The sequence below is a fragment of the Mustela lutreola genome, chromosome 8 (assembly GCF_030435805.1).
Source record: "Mustela lutreola isolate mMusLut2 chromosome 8, mMusLut2.pri, whole genome shotgun sequence".
Classification (NCBI taxonomy): Eukaryota; Metazoa; Chordata; class Mammalia; order Carnivora; family Mustelidae; genus Mustela; species Mustela lutreola.
The window spans coordinates 31,872,994-31,893,263 of NC_081297.1; the positions used below are offsets into that span (position 1 = coordinate 31,872,994).

General features: G+C 41.8%; 1 protein-coding gene and 1 long non-coding RNA gene across 6 annotated transcripts in view; one reads left to right on the forward strand and one right to left on the reverse strand.

The window, feature by feature from the left end:
• The window catches only part of NRP1 (neuropilin 1), a 136,051-nt gene that overhangs the window by 17,834 nt on the left and 97,947 nt on the right, over positions 1-20,270 (reverse strand). For 2 of the 4 annotated variants that reach the window (XM_059184223.1, XM_059184224.1), the window contains exons 8-11: positions 19,439-19,583; positions 12,144-12,475; positions 7,549-7,693; positions 4,240-4,323 (exon numbers count right to left, since the gene is read on the reverse strand). In XM_059184223.1, coding sequence (XP_059040206.1) covers positions 4,240-4,323; positions 7,549-7,693; positions 12,144-12,475; positions 19,439-19,583 — 706 coding nt within the window. Of the gene's footprint in view, positions 1-4,218; positions 4,324-7,548; positions 7,694-12,143; positions 12,476-19,438; positions 19,584-20,270 lie in introns of all 4 variants that reach the window. The other 2 variants (XM_059184220.1, XM_059184221.1) reach the window with 1 other exon arrangement.
• Positions 279-2,267, forward strand: LOC131838308 (uncharacterized). 2 transcript variants are annotated; one of them, XR_009356553.1, is made up of 3 exons: positions 279-511; positions 613-793; positions 1,840-2,267. It is a non-coding gene; the product is annotated as an uncharacterized LOC131838308 (long non-coding RNA). The 2 variants fall into 2 exon arrangements; XR_009356554.1 differs by having other exon boundaries at positions 281-511; positions 1,944-2,267.

Below are 20,270 nucleotides of genomic sequence, written 5' to 3' on the forward strand. Positions count from 1 at the left end.
CATAAACCACGATTCTGTACTCAACACATGTATTCCTAAAAGCGTCCAGGCTGTACAGAGGGCCTGAGACTTCGTTCCAAGGGCATTCCCTGACTCCCTCGGCTAAGCATGCTACACAGTTGGAACCGTGGAAAAGCCAAAGCCTCCACACGTCCTCAGTGACTTGGGAATTAAACTCGACCTGGGGCTCTGAGCTTCAAATAGTTTCCCAAGGTCTCAGATGCGCGCCTTCAGGGGCGGCGCCAGGCTGTTCCCCACAGTCTGTTTGGAAAACTGAAGCTTCACGTGGGTGGCAGGAGTTCCTTCTTTCTTTAGCAGCTGAAGTGGTTTGTTTTTCCCAAGGACAAATATTCTGCCCAGCATGTGATTTGGAGAAGCTGCGGGAGAAGGCAGGAGCAGAAACACTGCGTCACAGGCCCGGAGCCCTGGAAGGTGGCGCGGATGACCTCCTGAACCAAATCAGCTTCCAATCAGCTGGGGTTGACTTTGGGATTCCGGGTGAAGGAACCAGGTGACATTTCAGCTTCCCCCTCTTTTGTACTGCATCTTGGTGCTTCTGTTTTCTGCTCCTCCTCATTAAACCTCTGTGTTTTTTTTTTGTTTTGTTTTAAGATTTTGTTTATCTGACAGAGAGAGAGACAGCACAAGCAGGAGGAGAGGGAGAGGCAGGCTCCCCACCAAGCATGGAGCCTGATGTGGGGCTCGATCCCAGGACCTCGGGATCATGACCTGAGCCGAAGGCAGACGCTTAACCGACTGAGCCCCCTGGGTACCCCTAAACCTCTGTTTTAAGGTAGTGTTTTTGAACTTGCCAACCATAAGAATCACCTGAGGGCCTGCTGAAGCTGTAGTTGCCAATCCACTAATCCTCCTCAGACCTCACCGAACCAGCATGTCCAGAGCCTTGAAATTTGAATTTTTGAAAGCTCCTCAGATGAGTGTTAGTACCTACTACGTGTGGGAGACACTGGCTTGCTGTTTATTGCTTAGGTATTTGAGAAAAGCCATTTCTCCTTGAGAGTGTCTGGTATAGTCAGAGAGCATGTATTTGTTGCCCCAAGAGATAAGACCTTGGGCAGACTCGGGGGCAGGGCATGGGGTGGGCTCATGCACATCATGGAGAGTTTTGGAGGCGGTTCTCCGGTGTCAACGTACACCTTCCAGTAGTATTGCTCAGTCAAGCTCTGTGATCATTTCTATTCTGCCCAGGCCCCGCAGCTCCCACAGATCAGAAATCATCCCGATCGTGAATCAGAGAGCTGTAAAATCACACTCTTGGGATGGTGGGAAGAGTGTGGAGCTAATCGACTGCAGTATCAAGTCAGGTTACCCTGGGTCTCCCCGTAAATATGCTGGATGAGCGGTCACAGGTGTGCGTGGCCTCAGTGAGGCAGGCGCTAGGAAGAAGGAATTTTATATATTATGGGTTAAGAAGGTGAATCTATAATGGCAGAATTGGAGGGAGGCCAGAATACATTAGCGTTCTGTTCCCAGTGGTCTTAGGGGAGAAAGACTCAAGGTGAAAATTCACTTTTTTAAAACCGATATGCATTATCAGTTTTGCTATAGGTTGGGAGCCAAATTCCGCTGTTGAGTACACACAGATCCGATGTGAAATTTGGCCTCCCGGTGCCTTTGAAACCAATTGTATTATCTAATGACTTCAAAGGCATTTGCAAATGAGTAACTTCAGGGGTGAATTTTCACCTTGGCAAGCAAGTACAGGAGAGCGCAATCTCTCCTCATTTCCATGCATTCGGTACAGTTCATCTGGAATTCACTGTTGTTTGTAAGTAACAAGCATATTGCTAAAATACTTATTTCCCACTATATTCAAAGCGTTACCCCAGGAAGGAGAGATTGAAGTGATGCTGTCTGCATGAAAGAACCAATCACTGAGCAAGAGAGCATTCATCCTAATTTCTATCTTCCCTCCGCTCAAGGTTAAAGTGAGGATGCTTTTACCTCAGCTCTGTTATACTCAACGTGCCCAGTTTGAGGCTTTGCCGGTAAAGGCTGTGACAGAAGGAGCAAGGAAGGTGCAGAGCTGCGCCCGAGCCTAGACGTGAGCTGTTCCTATGCGAGAGCACACCCTGGATGTTGGGAGGCTTCTGCTTCCCACAAAAACATCTACACATGAGCACACTCTTTCTCAGAGAAGAAGAACCCATAGCTCCATAAAACAAAATAAGTAAACAAAAACAAAAACAAAGACAAATACAAAACCCAAGTTGGCTGTTAATGCAATAAATGAAGTTGAAACATGAGATTCCTACTGAAATCACCTCTTCTTGATGGGGGCAGGGAGCGGGTATTAACAAGACCTCTGGAAGTTCCTAATATATGTATGTATTTATAGATACTAAGACAAATGGGCTGACTTGAGAAAATGGCTTTTCTTTTTTGCCACGGTAATATGAAAAAAAAAATTAGAACTTTTTTCAGTGTAACCAATAAATGATTTTAAATGCTGTAGATAAACTATAAACTTGTAACTCTTAGAAGACTGTCAGTGTTTCCACTATAAACGACCCATTTTCTGTGGTGTGTTACTCATTGCCGTACATAATTTGCTCCAGGCTAACATACTTGCCTGTTTCATTCAAAGGCCTTAGTTTCAATTGATTCAGTCATGAATTGATGCAAAAATAAGAAGGTTGGTTGTTCTGAAACGAGGAGTAAATCTGAGGCTTTGTTTCTAATCAATATTAACTGACCACTTTAGGGTTTATAAAGAAAGAATCCTCTCCACAACAGGGCAATTGAAAGGGTATACTGTGATGAGTATAGTCGTTCCTTTTTAGGAGGAATTTCACTACGGATGTGTGATGGGGTCCACGAAAGCCCTGAGGTCTGTGGCAGGGTGTTTACAAGCAATCCTGGGAAGGTTCCCCAGGACCTGGTTCATAGAATGGTACTCTGTTCTTAATACCAGCTGTAGGGGTTTCAGCTTGAACTTGACATCTCACAAAGAAAATGCTTCTGCATTAATTAGTTTTTGTGGCTTGTGGCTACTTACATACAGGATTTGTTTTCAGAAGCCCATGGTAACATTTATTGGCCCTATGACTGTAAGCGATTATCCTGGAGATTTGGAGGGGGGCAGCCTTAGAAGCTGGGATTTAAATGGAAACCCGGTTCATGGTACAACATTTCTGAGCTCGATCTGACCCCTTATTCTCTCTGAGAGTGGGGCTCTCTCGTTCCTTCAGAGGAGAGCTTTTGAAGGAGTTGGAAATGTACTGTGGGACGTTTCCTTGCAGATTTCATATTAATGTGTTAGCCAATAACATGGCACTCTTAGGAAGTTAGATGGGAACGCTTTCAGTTTCGCCCATGGAAATTAATTATGTGGGCTCTCTGAGTCCCTTCTGGGTGAAAATACAGACCTGCAGCCAAGGGCTCATGTTTAATGTAAAATGAGAGTCAGATGCTAGATGAAACTGCATTTTGACCCGGGTGGCAGTAAAGGTCCCACAGTGCCTTTGGCCACAATCGGGTGAAAATCCTACTGCCTTGGCGCATTTCCAACTGGTACAATCCCATTCCCCTCCCCCCCCTTGTCTAATATTTCCTCTGCCATTCCAAGGAGAAGAGAAGGTCACTTTTGAGCTCTCAAGGTTTTAGAATGTTATGGAGTAATACCCTAAATTAATTAGTGAGGTATTTGGCACACACCATCCCTGATACATTTGCTAGTTGTTCCTGATGTGAAATAAGAACTAATTCTGCCTTTGTAGGTTTTAATGTAACAGGATTTACAAAATCCCCACTTAAAAGCTGCATCTCAAATAGAAGCCCAATTTCATCAATTCGTTGGGTAAAGGTTCCACTCACAACATTTCACCCTGGTTAGAAAATGAAAAGAAACGTTCTAAAGTGTGTGGTTAGTATGGGTCATGCGTGTGTTATGAGGGTGGGGGTTTGGAGATAAGGATGAGTCGTGCACATTTAGCCATGGTGGAGAAATTCTTATTCGAGTAAGAACATCCTAGCCTCTGACTCTGGACAATTATTGTTTTGCGTGGTGATGGCAGGACAGCAGGAGGGAAGGAAGATGGCGCTGAAGCTCTGCCACCACCCGGACCCCGGCCATGGTCAGGGCCGGGAGGAGTTACGTGAACACACACACACACACACACACACACACGAACTAGCCGGTCTCAACCCCAACATGACTGAAATGGCACGGCAATGGGATGAGGTTGGTTTCTGCACCTGTGAGCTGGAAGTCATCACCTGTGCCGCTGTGGCAGTTGGCCTGGTCGTCATCACATTCATCCACCAGGTTCCCATTGGGAGTGGTTGGTCCAGCTGTAGGTGCTGAAACGAGATCCAAGGATTATGATCTCACACCTCTGCAATGTACTTACAGGGCTCTGGCTAGGGAATCCGCTAACGCCTTTGCAGAAAACTCTAATCCATGGTAAGAAGGCCAGGGGCATGGCTTGCCTCTCTTTCAGGCACTAAATATACTTGGATTTAACAGAATGCATTGGGGACCGCTTTGTTTTGGTATTTGATCACTATCTGCCGAGGAGAGTTGGCAGCCCTAGCGTTTTATACATTGTAATCTACATAAACATCCTTTTTCTGAAAAGTGCTTGAGTTCTCTCACTGGTTATTTATTCATGACCCTGGAATTGAGAACTTTGACGAGAGAGATCCTGCTTCAAATGTTTCTCCTTTCATTTTCAACGTGCTAGAGAACTCGCTTGTCATGAATTCTTTTACATTCTTAGGATTTGCTAAGTTTGCTAAGTTGGTATTATAATTTTTCCCCAAAAGGGAGTCTCAAGATTCTCTTTTAGGACAATATTGTTCTTTATTTTTTTTAAATTAGATTTAATCCATTTCCCTTTAAGTAAGCTTCACAACTTGGGACCCCCCTCTCGGGAGCAGGTGTTTGAGAGGAGTTATCTTAGATATCCTGGGGTCATTTTCCCTGAACTCCCTAGGGGATTGCATTCCAACCCTGGCAGGTAGTCCTGTATCTTTGAGCTTGTAGTTGAAAAGTAGCCAACATTAATCAAAGACGGCTTTTGAAGTTCTTTAAATTTAGTTTGGTCTATTATTTTTCTGCCTGTTACTCATTCTTGCAATCTGTTTAATATTTTACAGTTTTCGGCATTACATTTCACTTTACAAGACTTGAGATAAGGTACAGCTCTCTTGATGTCTGAGAACCAGACAAGACACTGGGAGCGGGTGTGTGGGGGTGTGTGGGGGGGTACTGTTCTCTGAGAGCTTCTGGCCAGTAGAACTGTATTGGTAACTGCTTCTTCCTCAATAAAAATTTGATACTCTTTGTAATTGTGCTTAATTATTGAGCAGAGTTATGACAAATATAGAAACGTAGCTAGTTTCAACTTCCCTAACTGTCCAGGACACACACCAATAATAACTAGGGAGAATGTGCATTCCGTCCAGGTGTACAATGTAGACTTTGTACAATGCCAAGCACACATTCTGGACTCCACTTGTCACTATCACTGAATCAAGAGAACCCTTCCTGGAGGCCCAGATGCTCGTGATGCTTTCAAGTATTTAAAACTCTCTATTCATCCTTCTTACGGTATTTATCGAGAAGGAGTGCTTCATTGGAAGAGACCCAGGGTAGGACATGGTTTAAACTGAAAAAGTATAAAGTGAATAATCTTAATATCCCAACTTTAATACTTGAATGTATTTTCTCTTCTGTGATTCTCTAATTATTTCTCATAAATGCTAGCCCGAAGTAGGATGGGCACGTGTGCAAGGCTGAGTTGTAACCCCCTGTCTTTCTCTGTTCCTCTAGGTATCTTCTGGAGCGTAAGGCATGGAGTAGTTATTTACTAAGGGATGTTAATCATTTTAAGGAATTAAAAACAAACAAATAAACAAAAACCAAATCACTCCCTTTCACCAGTTGTGTCAAAAAGCTTTGTTACTTTCCCCGGATGTTGGCTTCTCCTATGGCTCCGAGCAACTTCCTCACTTTTGTGAGTGCTTGGAAACATCTGCAGCAAATCTCTTCACCAACTATTTCTACCTCACTAAAAGAGTGGACACTGGCAAACTGCCACCAGCCTCAGTCTTTTCAACCAACAATTCATTCCACCTCTTAAATCAGTGTTGCTTTCCAGAATCCAGGCTCATGACTTGCACCATAGTGGCAGACTCCCTTTTCCAGAGGAGCACATTTCTTAGCCAATGGAATGAACATGTCTGCAATTGGCTTGATCTGCCTGTCTCTTCTCTTTCTCAGTACCTTTGCCAAAGTCCTGGCACATAGTCATTCTTAGTCTGTGTTGATAGTGACTGGATAGTTCAGAGGTCTGGACATGGCTCCAGATATAGAAACAACTACACAATAAAGAATGGGAGATAATGGCCTACTTTAAAATAAATACATACAAAAGTAGCTATGAATTATTCACTAGGATGGTGATTTATATAGCTTGAGATTCTCTAGTGCATAAGCAAAGTTTTATGATGTTTAATGTGCTCAAGAATGTAATTATATTTGGGTAGCTCAAAACACAAATAATTTTGAAACCACGAGAAGGTGGTATTAAAAAGCATTCTTCAAAACAACCATGAGCATATGTTCAGTTGATTAACATCTGGGAACCAACAATAGCCATCCTCAGAGCTAACCTGAAGGAAGACCTTTATGGGGATGGAAAAGTTGGTTACTCATTGATGCTCAAATCTAAGGCAGATGGGAATTCTAACGCACAAAAGCATTCGACAGTACAATAAACAAACATGGCATCATTTTTTTTCAAACATTCCTCTTATTTATAATGTGATAAAAGGGCAGAGCTGCATGCAGTTCCAAGGTCAGTGTGTGAAATGAATTTGTCCTTGGTATGACTTTCATATGATAAATTTACGCAGTAATATCCTTGAATGGATCTCAGTGCCCATTCAGACATATTATCTCATGTAAAGTTTTGTTTCTCTGCAGCAGTCTGAGAAATTCATTCAGGGTAATGCTGCTATTTCAGTCTGTCAACTGTCCCTTCCCACTAGGATGTGATGGTAGTTACCACTGCAGACAGAAACTTGAATCAGACAGATGGCTGAACAAGACTGAAAAAGTCAAAAGAACTGGTGATTTCCAGGCATTGAGGGCAAACTGCCTAATGGGTGGGGGAGTTTATTTTGGAGTGATGGGAGTATCTTGGAACTAGATAGAACAATGTCTTGGTTGCATAAATAATTGTGAATGTATTAAAAGCCCCTGAGTTGTTCACTTAAAAATGATCAATTTCCTATTATGCGAATTTCATCTCAATAAATATTTTTAAAAAAAGTCAAAGGAGGCAACCCACAGAACCTGAGGAGAGCTCTGCGAACAACCAAAACACTGTTCGCAAGACAACCAAGGCACTGTTGCGTGGGGTGTGCTGGAATGTTGAGCCTCCCGGACTGGCAGACCCAGAGACAGGATCACCCGGGGGAAAACTAGCCATTTGCAGCAGCACCCTCAGGGGCATAAATGCATGAAGAAAGAGATTTAAGAATTGGGGAACTAGAAGGGACTCTGGGAATTGTAATTACCTTCTAGTTCACAGCCCAGCAGCTCCATCCGCAGCCCTAGTCCTCCATGAGTGGCTCTCTCAGGGTAGATCCTGATGAATCGTGTGGAAAGAGGTGGAAAAGTCCGCAGCTCAGGTGTATCGTAGTTGTTGTTGCCTTCAAAAGACTGTGAAGTATGAGAAACGCCATTACTGATAAAACCTCCCTTTTGGCAGAAAAGTCTCCCCTTCAGGACTCTTAATAAGGCAGAGAAATAGACTCCATCCCATCGCTTCATAAATGGCTGACACCTCTTTTACAAACGAGGAAGTGGGAAAAAAACCCAACAATTAAAGCTTCTCCAAGAAGTGACAGATATCATTTCTCAGAAGCTTTGGAGCACACACGGATGCTATCCCAGAAGCTGAGGGTTTAATGAGACATGTTTTCAATGACATGCTGATGTGCCTGGGAGAAGTGACACTTCCACTACTTCCTTGAGGTGGAGGAAGATAACTCAGGAAGAGAAGCTGCCATTTTTCAGAGCTAGAATAGACAGCACATTTCCAACAACGATGCCTGTTACATCCTCTTAAAGGAGCCGGCCCTAGTTTTGCTAAGACTCATAGAAGGGATTAAACTCCTGAAGTAGGAGATATTAAACGTAATGCCGTGCAAACACAATTTAGTCAGGAACTGGTGTTATTCCAACACTCTGAAATTGCTATTTACTGAAGCAGTACCACCCGTGGGAGGGAGGCATTTGTACATAAAAGGCCTTCTCATCTCAGGAAGGTAAGAAGGGTCCTGAGCATGGAGTGAGGTCCTGAGGGCGGGCTGAACTGCAGAGTAAATGAAGTACATTCCTAACTTGAATACGCTGTGGCGTATTCTTCCACAGCCAGGCAGCCCATGGCCGGTGCGGCAACTTGATTATTTTAGTCCCCTTTTTACACAAACCGGAAGGTCAAAATCCTTGAGTGGAATCGTAAGAAGTTGGAACAATAACTTTTGCAAGAAACAGATAAGACTTCTTATGTCCTCTTCTCTCAACATCATTCTTAATCCCGTCCAGGGTGGGAGGTGGGGTAGGGGGATTAGGAAAATCAAACCACCTTATCATTGAGAGTGTCTCTTATATGCATCAAACATTGCGCAATATTTACAGGTGCAAGGCGTTGTTCTAAGTGCTTGAAATAGAAGAATTCATTTTATCCTCGGGTAGGTTCTATCATTACACCCAGCTTACAGATAAGGCACAGAGAAGTTGAGTAATGTGCCCATGGCTCTAGGTATAATAAGTGTCAGAACCAGGGTTCAAACCTATGTAGTCTTGACTGGTGCCCTTAGAAAGGATCTAGTCTAATCTCATTAAATTCAGGAAATTGAGGTCTATGACCAAGGCAATATATTTAGTTTTCTTATGTTTCCTTAAATGTATTGCAGTTTGGACTACCAAACCTAGCAGATCAGATTGAGTGGATGGCCAGCCCCAGGCCATGTCAGTCAGGAGCGGGGACGATACCCAATGGCTGGGTCAAGATGTTCCAAACCAGCAAAAGATGGGATCATTCAGCAGGAGAAATATCAGGGCTAAAGGGGGCACACATGTAAGAGAAGAGAGAACAACTATGTGGGCTGTGACATGACTAGAGGTTCTCTGAGTTCTAGAAGGAAACTAATCACCCTTTTCCAGTTCAGAAAAGCCTCCAGGAATCTAAAAGGACATGGTTAACATAGCCCCGCTTCTCCCCCTTAAGGCTTCCTTCTATTATTTTCACGTAAATAATAGTAAATTCACAATTGGAGTTCTGCACTCTTGATGGAACATAGCTGGCTTCCAGTCACTGAGAATCTGACATACGTTATTGTTAGGCACAATTAAGTGTCGTCAGCGAGGTATAATTATGATGAAAACAACATTGCTACACATGCCTGTTCTGTTGATGTTAACAAAGCTCCAACAATCACAGGAGAAAAGCACTTAGAGTTATGGAATCCGGGCTCTTCTTCTCATTTTAACTCGAGTCAAGAATTAGCACAATGTATAAAAACATTATAAAAGCTGATGGGGATGAGCTGGGAAGAGTATTAGCAGTAAAGAGCCATATGGAACTGGGCTAACTTTGTTAACATGAGGCTGTTTGTGAAGTATCTTTGTGTCCTTTTACTAATCATGTTCTGGAAGAAGAGAGCTCTGGGACCTTAGATCCCCTCTCCTCTCCTGAGAAGTCTAGTTAATGCAGAGACTCTGATATTCCTTGTCCATTATGGCTACCGGAAGATAGGAAGTGAGAAGTAAGGTCTTTTCAATCCTTCAAAGTCCTGTTTCATTCATAAAAACAGTGCTCACTCTAGTATTACATGAAAGATACTTGGCATTCTACGCAGGTAACCTTCATTTGTAAGCTTAAATATAATATGCTAAATATCATTGTATACGTTATTGTTACATACGTTAAATATAATGGGTTAAATATCATCATACAGTTCAGTAATAGGTATGCTCCTAACCTGAAGGTTTTACCCGTGCCCTTTTGCATCTTAAAAGATTTTATGTTGGGAGAGGGACATACTAGGAGTCGCAGACTGGACTCTATGTAAATAATTTAGACGGTTTTGTGGTTTTAAATATCACAGGAAGACGATAATGATGGATAAAATAATATTTGAGGAGAAAAATCTCACGTACTCATGAACGGAGTTTTTTGGTTGCAATTGAAAACTGTGTCCTGGCTTAGGGTGGAATTCTGTAAGCAAAGTACTACCCCAGAGCGATAGTTTTAGCTCTGGACTTAATTGCAGACGCGACAGGGCATCTTATCCAAAGCATAAGGCACATGGTTATCTTTCTCCCGTGGAACCCTTGTGTTGAAGAACAAACTTGTCACAACAGCATTGGCCCTGCTGATGTGTGGTAATCTCTCACTTGGTGATCGAGTCGGAAGGCTCACCACTCCTCAGAAGAGATTGGCTCTTAGGGGAATGCCAGTGTCTGATGTTTCTTTCACTTTTTTCTTTTACCAAAACAAGAGAGCCAGACATAAAAGGGGGGAAATGAAATGAACATAAGAAAGAGAGTAGCTGCATGTAGATTAAAAAAAAAAAAAAACTGGAAATATTTTGGAAACCACAAGTGAAGCAGGGGTGAGATGGGAGAGAAATTCTTACATTTCTGACAGCGTCGTGGCTGTTGGTGGCCTGCCACACTGGTGCTGATCACAGCCGTGGGGGACAAGAGGTCTCTGCAGAGCCTCACATCTGGACAGAGGGGAGCTGGCGGTGCTGGCGGGCTTTTGTCTCCTGTCCGCAAGACCATTGGCCTGAGTCACTTTTATCAAGCCATATTCCCACGCTTGCTTAGAGTGGGAGCAAGGATAACATTCCTGCCAATGGGCTCAGATCTTTTCACAAAATGAGTGGGTCTTGGGCAAAGCAAGCATGGAAAGCCAATTGTGTTGGGTGTGTTGATGGCTGCATACCATTCCTACAGTGCAGACAGAATGGACAGGCTGTGGCTTGTTAGTTCATCCTCAAACCAGCTCTCGGGTCCCCCCCAGCATACTCTTGGATGTCCTCTCCTGGTTGGTGTTGTGGGCTCAGAATATGCAAATAAGTTTGACCATCAGTCCAACTAAAACATAATTACTAAAGAAGATCTGTGGGGAATGTTGGAATATCTCCCTTTCCACTGGGTCAAGAACCAACCATATTTAAAAAGGTTCCAATGTACTAAAAACATATGGAAGCACGATTCACGAAAGCCAAAAGGGAGAAGCAATGATAGGGACCATTGGTGGATGAACGGATACACAAAGTGTGGTATATGCATACAAAAGAATATCATTCAGCTTGAAAAAAAAAAAAAAGAAAAAAGAAAAAAGGAATCCTGCCACAATGCTAGGACGTTGTGCTAAGGAAAATAAGACAGTCATAAGCATTCAAATATTGTATGATCCCAGTTATGTGAGGCTCCTAGAGAAGTCAAATTCATAGAGATAGAAAATGGAATGGTGGCTTCCAGGAGATGGGGGATCAGGGAATGGGAGCTATTGCTCGGTGGGTCTAGAGTTTCAGTTTTGCAAGATGACGAAATTCTGAAGATGGTTTGCAAAACAATATGAATGTACTTAAAACCACTGACTTGTACAGCTGAAAAGGTTAACATGGGAAATTTTATGTTATGTGTCTTTTACCACAAGTAGAAAGTAAACAACAACAAAAAACCTCAAAAACATTTAAATAAGGGAAGCGTGAGAGAAGGGGAAAGGAATGGGGGGGGGGTGCTAACAGATTAGGATCTGCAGAGAGATTCTGAGTTTCTACTGGGTTTCCCTGTCAACCCCCAGACCCTCAACCTCTGGGCCACCGTGTCTCCTCAGTGTTGAGCTTTCTGCTCTTCCCTAAGGGAGGAACGGTGATCAGCAATGCTATCCTGTGTTGCTCTCAGAAACCATGTTCAGTATCTCATTTCCGGGTTCCCTAGAATGGGGGTCTTATGGACACCATCAAACACCTCCACTGATGTCACGGCTTAAAAGAAATACGAAGTCGTACTTCTTCAGGAAAATGCAGGAGGTCCTTGACCTAGGTCAACGACTCGAGAAAGGACTTCATCCCCAGTCCCTGGACCTCACCTTAGCCTTGCGCTTGCTGTCATCCATGATCATTTTCCAGTCTGAGCCATTGTTGCTGTATCCGATCTTGAATTTCCTCATGAACACTTTGTTCTCCCGGTGCTTCCCCCCCTGAATGATGATGCCCCTCACAATCTTCTCTTCCCCCAGATCCACCTGGAGCCACTCATTTATGTATGGGTGGGGTGCGGGTGGCAGCGCCCAGCCTGAGCGACTGGTTACCAGACGAATATTTTCAGGCATCCAGTTTCTCTCCCCTTGGTTTGATGCTGTTATCTGGGAGTCCGAGATAAGTCCAGACACCATACCCAACATGCCGGAGCAAGGGTAATCTAGAGGGTGGAATGAAATAGATGACATGAGATGGTTTTCTACAAGCCTCCGTGCTTAGAAAGAGAATACCACAGATTGAATCGGCCCATTGTCTGTATCCATTCATACACATGTGTAAGTCTCTGCATCATTTGATATTAAACCAGAGCTTTCCCTCCCTCAAACTTTTCTCCTACACTTGCAGAACTCCCCTCCCAGACACACGTTCCAATTAAGAAAATCTTCCATAAGGACATACACGTCCCTCTTTCTGAGTTCTTCCAAGTTTAATGTCAAAGTATTGATGTTCCAGTATCTTTGGTACCCAGAACTTATTCCCAGATCTAGTACAGGCGCTGCCCAACAGAGGTTCAGTTTATGACAGGTGGAAGATGTGAAATCAGTAATTTCAACAGCAGGAAGCTGTCCTGACCACCACTTGTTCTAACTGCATTAGGAGCTTTCCACACAAATATCCATTGTTATCTCAAATGTACCGTGTCCAATCCAAATGGTCCTTTTCCCTTGATACTGAATCTCTTTACCAAACTCTGTGTTTTGACCAGTGGAACTGCCAACCAGCTAGTTCCTGCTTAGTCATCTTGTCTACCCCTATCTTACATTTTGGCATTCCTGTTCTGCTATGTAAACCTGTCATGGTTTTGTTTTTTTTTTAAAAAAAAAAAAGAAGAAAGAAAGAAAGAAAGAAAAGAAAAAAGAAAAAGAAAAAGAAGTCCGTTGACCCAGGCTTGTGGTCCCTGTTTCCTTCGGCATCATCCTGGTCTGTGCCCTCCAGGCCAAGGTGCTAAATGGTCTGGCTGTCTTGTCAGACCCCAGCTGTGAATTTATACCACCCATAACTGCTGATTCATTTATCCTAAACATTTTTCTGCAATATCATCCTTAGGCTCAAAAATCTTCCATCACTAAGTAAAATAAGCCAGACACAAAAGGACAAATATGAGGTACCTAGAATAGCCAAACACATAAAGAGAGGAAGTAGAGTGGTGTTTGCCAGGGGCTGGTAGGAGGCGAGAATAGGGAGGTAGAATTTAACGGGTACAGGGTTTTAGTTTGGGATAATGAAAAGCTCTGGAGTTGGATGGTGGTGATGGCTGCACAGGACTGTGATTGTACATAACACACCTCAATTGTACACTTACAATGGTTAAAATGGTAAATTTTATGTAATGCATATTTACCACAATAATAAAAGAGCTTTAGAAAATTTATATGGCTTTCTACTATTTATAAGACCATATAAAAGGTCTCTATCCAGCTTTTGACACCTTTATTTTGGTTTCACACTGTTTTCTAATTTTATTTCCTCTTACTGACAGTATATTCCAGCTAATCCATTTTTTTCTCTAATCATCATCATTGCCTTTGATCAAAATGTTCCTGCTGCTCCTTGTCCTCCTGCAGACAGAAGTAAGGTCCACTAAAACCTTAGAAGCCTTCATGAAAACTTCCCCAACTACTCTAGCCTTTGTTCTGAAGTCTCTCTCCTCAGAAATATGATGGTCCGTGCGAGAAGTAGCACAGGGTTTTGCATTAAATTGTTCTTTCCTTGTTTTTAAGACTGGTCATCTTGTCTCCACAGCTAGATTAGAAAATCCTCAAAGGCAAGGAACAGCATCAGAACTTTCTGTATCTTCTACAGCAGCCCAAATCGCTTCTGAGCATAAGGAGAGTATCAGTCATTGATTAATTGATTGGTGACTTAATAACAAACTGATCAATCATTCTCCTTTCAAGGAAATCCATAAGAACGATAACCTATTTTTCTTTGAAATACTCAACTTTGCATAATATAATTAAAATTCAGCTTAAAAATATAACCATCTTAACTGAGAGGCATATATTTAATGCAATTAAACTGTGTGTGTCCATGTTAGCTGCCCTTAAGAATGAATTACTCAGATACTTTCCACATGAGTTGTACATTTCAGGTCATGTCATTTCTTTATCCAAGCATTCAGTCCCGGCTCAACCAAGAATTATGCATGTACTATCAACCAAGCTGGCCAGGCTTTCCAGATCATGGTTTTGCAAAGCCCCTCCTCATTTACCCCATTTTTCTAGAGGCAAGTGAAATAAATCACTTCCTTATCGTGGTGAGAAGGAGGGAAGCTTTCTCTCATTCTGTTCCTTTCCCTCCACTTGAAAGTCCCCATAATCTTGCCCTTCTCACTATCTAAACCACTAAAAATCTTGAACCGTTTTCAAGTGCTACAATTTTCCCCGTCTTTCCAACAAGGTGTGGTTCTCCTTTTCTGAGACTTCCTATTAGCCCTTGATCTGCATCTCTACTATACAGATGACCATATTCTGCTCTTGGAGTGCCACTATTTGCCTCACCAGATTTTAAGTTCTTTGGAGACACGAATCACACCATATCTAAAAATTTTCTATGACTCCTCAAGCCTGATTTCTCTATGGTATTTACTTAATAAATATTTGTTGAATGAATCAACTTATGAGCACAATAAAGGCAGCTGTCATTTTTTGTTAAGCACTCCTTCCTATAATTCAGTCACAGTATTTGCTCCAAGCTGGGATCTGGAAACCCAGAACAAATTCAATGGGGATGAAAAAAAAATTATAAGAAGTATTTTACTGAGGGTCTATAAAACTATAGTGCTAAAAATAGAAGTCACAAATTTGGGCGCTGTGGTCACACCTGACTGAGTCAAAATCAGCCTTTATAAAGAAAATGTTTAGCTTGTAATAAGTACCAGATGTGACCATCTGGAGAAAAACACAATTAACCTGAATATTGTAAGGAGAGCACAACCTTTACCGGATTAACGCGCTTTCTCTAATGCAGACTTGGCTAGGGTGTTTTTTACACACCCACAAACCATGTGATGCCCAGCCTCCTTCAGCCAACATATCCACAGGACAGTTAGTTACATCCCTTCTGTAAGTCTGCCTTACCCAAAAAGAACAATGAAGAAATGCCTTGATTTGCCCTTGACTAAAAATTATTTGACTCACTTTTAGCAATGATTAGGAGAAAAATTATATTAACCATTCAAAGTCTGAATGAGATGCTAACATCTACTCTATTCTTCCATAGTTGGCTGGCTCAGATGTGCCTGGCTACATGTCAAATCCTTTGGAAGTTGCGTTGCCACATTTAGCAAACAAACAATCAAAAATAACAAAAGAAGAAGCAGGATGGCAAACCAAATTAGAATTTAAAATAGTGAGTGATTTTTAGTGCAAGTCTGTCCCAAATACTGCATGGGATATACTTGTACTAAAAAAATGACTCGTCACTTATCTACATCAAATTTAACTGAACATTCTGTACTTTACTTGGCAACCCTATGGGGGGTTGTGTGGGATTACAAGCAATTCCAGATGGAAGGGAGAGGTGAGTTCTGTGGTGGGGAATTAAGGTAGTTCTTTTTATTGATATTATTTTATAGTAAAATCTCTGTACTCAGTTTTAACAGGAACAGTGGGATATACTGGTAAACCAATACTCAGTTTCCAAGGAGGAGGAGATTGGTGCATTTGATGGGTGAAACTGAATGAACATAGTTTAATCTTCCCATGATGACTCAGGGTATTGTGATGCCTGAGGTCATCCTTGCAAACTTTGGCTAACAGAGGAATACACCGATATGTGCAGAAATGCCAGTTAAGAGACTTCCGGTTAATAAACACAAGTTAACAGAATTGCAGTATGTTCTGATACTTCAAGTCATAACTCTCCAAGGTTATTTTTCTCAATATCCATATATGCCCAAACGATGAAGTTTCTTTGTCAAAGTAATGAAAATGCTCCTTTGTCAATCACCTATAAAGCAGAATGATTTGCCCCAATATTCTTTTCTTTATATCTTTCTGGAGTGACACCTACTATATACTCTGAAAATTTTTTTTGATTATTATATTTTTAAAAAAGAATTTCTGGCGGCACCTGGGTGGCTCAGTGGGTTAGGGCCTTTGCCTTCAGCTCTGGTCATGATCCCAGGGTCCTGGGATCGAGCCCCGCATCGAGCCCCGTGTCGGGCTCTCTGCTCTTGCGGGGAGCCTGCTTCTTCCTCTCTCTCTCTGCCTGCCTCTCCACCTGCCTGTGATCTCTGCCTGTCAAATAAATAAATAAAATCTTAAAAAAAAAAAAAAAAGAATTTCTGAATATAAAAGTTAGGTGAAAACTTGAGGGCTCCAGAAACTTTGGAAGTCAAGTGATGTATTCATGAGGTAACTTTTAATTCAATAGTTTTTGTTTGTTTTAGTCCAGTTTGGGTTAGGATTTGACAAGCCAAGAGGAGAGGGTGATATTTTGAAATTCAGTAATTTGTTTGTAGATAGAACTGCAAGTCATCCAGGAATTAATTAGTTAATTAATTAATTGTTAATTAATTAATAAAAAATAAATGCATTGAGCACTTGTTATGGTCCAGGCATACATGACACAATAGAAAATAAGGGAAGCGTGGCCCCTGCTTTATGGGTCTTCTGGTCCAGCAAGGGTGCTGAAGCCTTGTTTCTCTCGCATCAGTCTCCACTCTGAGGGGACAGTGGCCTTTAAGAGATGGAAACTGTCTGTTTCTGGCAACCGAGAAGAAAACACGGATATCATTGTCTCCTCAGAGACTCTGCTGGCTGATACCTGTTCTAGGCCCTGTTCATGGAACACCACGCCCTCTCTCATTTACAGGGTACCATTTAGTGAGCACTTACTCTAAGCCAAGTGTGTTATATTCTTTCAGTTTAATCTTCTTTACAGCTGAATTAAAGTCCGTCTTACTGACCAGGAAATGGAGGTCAGAGAGAGGAAATGGTCCTCTCTCATGGTCACACATTCAAGTGGACAGTCCAGAGTGAGGCCTGGGGAGATGTCTGCACAATTTCTGTCCACGTGACTGTCATTATAACAAGATGCCTTCTCCAAAACCCATCCATTATTTAGAGACTGTAGCTACTGTACTAGCCAGGAGTATCTAAAATATGTCAGGGGTCATGATAAAGAGATTAGCACTCTGAGCCTAAAACAGTATCTTTTGGGGGAAACAAACAGCTCCTTAAATAATTGCAAAATAAAATATGTGTGAAAATAAGAATACGCTGTTGCAGATACCAATGTTTAAATAAATAGGTCATTTAACTAGTCCTTTAACATGTAACATCAAGTCATGTGATATTTTTATTTCAAAAATCCAATAAGTTATTCATCTTCTTCACATGTGAAGACTTACATGCCTAGAATGAACTCTCATGGATATGCTTGTGAAAATGGAAAAGAGCAGTTCAAGTTTAAGTGAATGTTTTATTTAACGAAATGGAGAACCTTGGGAGTCTTAGTTCGGACCAATACGTTTGGAGTCGCCAAGTTACTTCTTCTTCCTTTTTTTTTTTTTTTTGTATAGTGAGATAAGATTAGAAATGAGACAGAAATTTCCACCCTGACCTCAAATGACCTTGTTCCTATGAATTTATGGGTAGTTTCTCAAATTTGTAATGATCTGAAAGTTACCTAGAACTTTTCCCCCACGTAACCGCTGATCAAAAATAAAGCCAAGATTAAATCTAACTTTTCAATGTTCCTTCTTTCTCCAGACCTCTCTGACTAATTCCTGCCTCCAAGGCTTTGAACTTTCTAAGTCTGCGATCTTAAAACAAATAAGTCTGTCTCTGGCATGGAAATAAATACGAAATAAATAAGAAATCAGATGTTAGTTTTTCCTTTCCAAAATGGACTCTCCTATAAACTAGTATAGTTTTTTTCCCCTTAGTTTTTTCTCCTGGTGCTTTTCTCCAAATGGCTTGTAATTTCATTGAAAACTTCCCAGGTGGATATTCCCCCCAGCTTCAAAAATTTGTTTTCCTTCTCTAGACATAACTATGGCAAAGAGGATAAAAATAGAAGCAACAGTGTTGGTATTCATGGAAGAAGAAAGTAAATACCCTAACGCAATATTAAAAGATAGTTCAGAGATTTTTAAAAGTTATTCACCTTTAATGACTTTTTGATGAATCAGTTACTGATTCTGTTTAACTTTTAATCTTATTTTGAAGGTTACATTGTATTGCCTTTTTTTTTTTTTTTAAATGACACTTTGCAATGTATTTACTTCAATGGAAAGGAATTCTGGTGTGACCGCTATTCACTCCAGAATACAGCAGGGTCGCACAGGAAGGTCAGTGGACAAGTCATAAGTGCAGTGATTGCCACAGGAATACAAGGAGAGTAATAGTCCTGACGGTTCTTTTATTCTCAGCTCTGCCCTGCTTGGCCTACCTTTTCAGTCACTTAATGCCTCCAGACTGAGTCTTCTTCATCTCTCCAGTGGGTAGAATCCCTCTACTTACATCAGTTTAACAGAAACTTTTAAAGTTCTATTCATGTCAGAAGAAACAAAAAAACTAGAGACCTTGACCGATCGATTTCTAACATTAGTATATGCATTCCACAAACGGTGGCTAGATACGGAGACCCAGAGTTGTCAGAGGAGTTAGTAGGAAAAGGAGGTAAACCCCTCCTTGATCTTGGCTGACACAGCCTCCAGTAGCCTTCAAAAATAGAAAGATAAAGTGACAGAGAGCAGCATGCCATGAAATAATTTTTAATTGTAGATCTACCAAGCACCTGTCCGGGACAGAAGCTCAGTGCTTGTCTTCATGGAGCTTGCCGACCAGTGGCAAACACCTGCGACACACCAGGCTGTGCTGAGTGCTTTAGACCCACGTGCTAATCTATTATCTCAATAACCCTGCACGGGTCTGCTGTCTTGACTGTTTCCTAGTTGAGATAACAAAGGCTTTGAAAGATAGTCGGTTCCCTGCCCAAATAAGCCAGCGAGGGGCACAAACACATCTGTCAGGGGTAAAGTCAGATCTGTCTAAATCTGGAGGACATACTCTTAACCACCAAATAGACATGACCCCACTTGTGTGAGATAACTTTGCCTATATTTAAAAGTTCCCATAAGTCAAAACGAGGCAGCCTTCCAGCTGGACCTTACCTGTGATCTTACAGCCATAAACTTCAAACCTCATTGATATGCCAGTTTCCCAAGTCGCAGGTCTGATTCGGACAAATCGAGTTATTAGTGGTTTAGGGAAAACTCCAAACACAACGTCTGTGGGGTTGGTGTTTCCCTGAAAGATCTAGACAGAAAAAGAAAAAAGCCCCTTTAACAACAGACTCTTTAGATGTAAGACAAATACAAAAATATGTTTTCACAGATGCCTATAAAATTATTTACAACTTCAGCACTGGCTATCAAGGTTGAGGCAGCATTAAAAACTTGTCCTGTTATTTTTTCAAATGATAACCACCAGAAAAAAAAATCACGTGTAATACAGAATGTTGCCCTAATCATCTATTCAATTTTCTGAGAGCCTAGAACCTCCAAAAGCACTATTCAAAGGTAACACTTTAAAAAACATTTTTTAAATTTATTTGACATACAAAGAGACAGTGAGACAGGGAACACAAGCTGGGGGAGTGGGAGAGGGAGAAGCAGGTTTCCCACCGAGCAGGGATCCTGATGTGGGGCTTGATCTCAGGGTCCTGAGCTTCATGAAGGCAGACCCTTAACGACTGAACAACCCAGGCACCCCTCAAAGGTAACATTTGTTAAAGGCTACGTGCTATCATCCAAAAAGTTGGAGATTATTAACTCTATCATACAGACCTACAGAATACTCTAGACATTTCACGGGAACTCACACCACTTTACTTTCCCAGGAAACCCTGGAAGGAGTACTTTTGGAGTTCAGTATAGGGTCCAGCTTTTGGAAAATTCTAGGGTATGTTCCCAGCTACAGCACTTGGGCAAGTAGTTTCCCCCC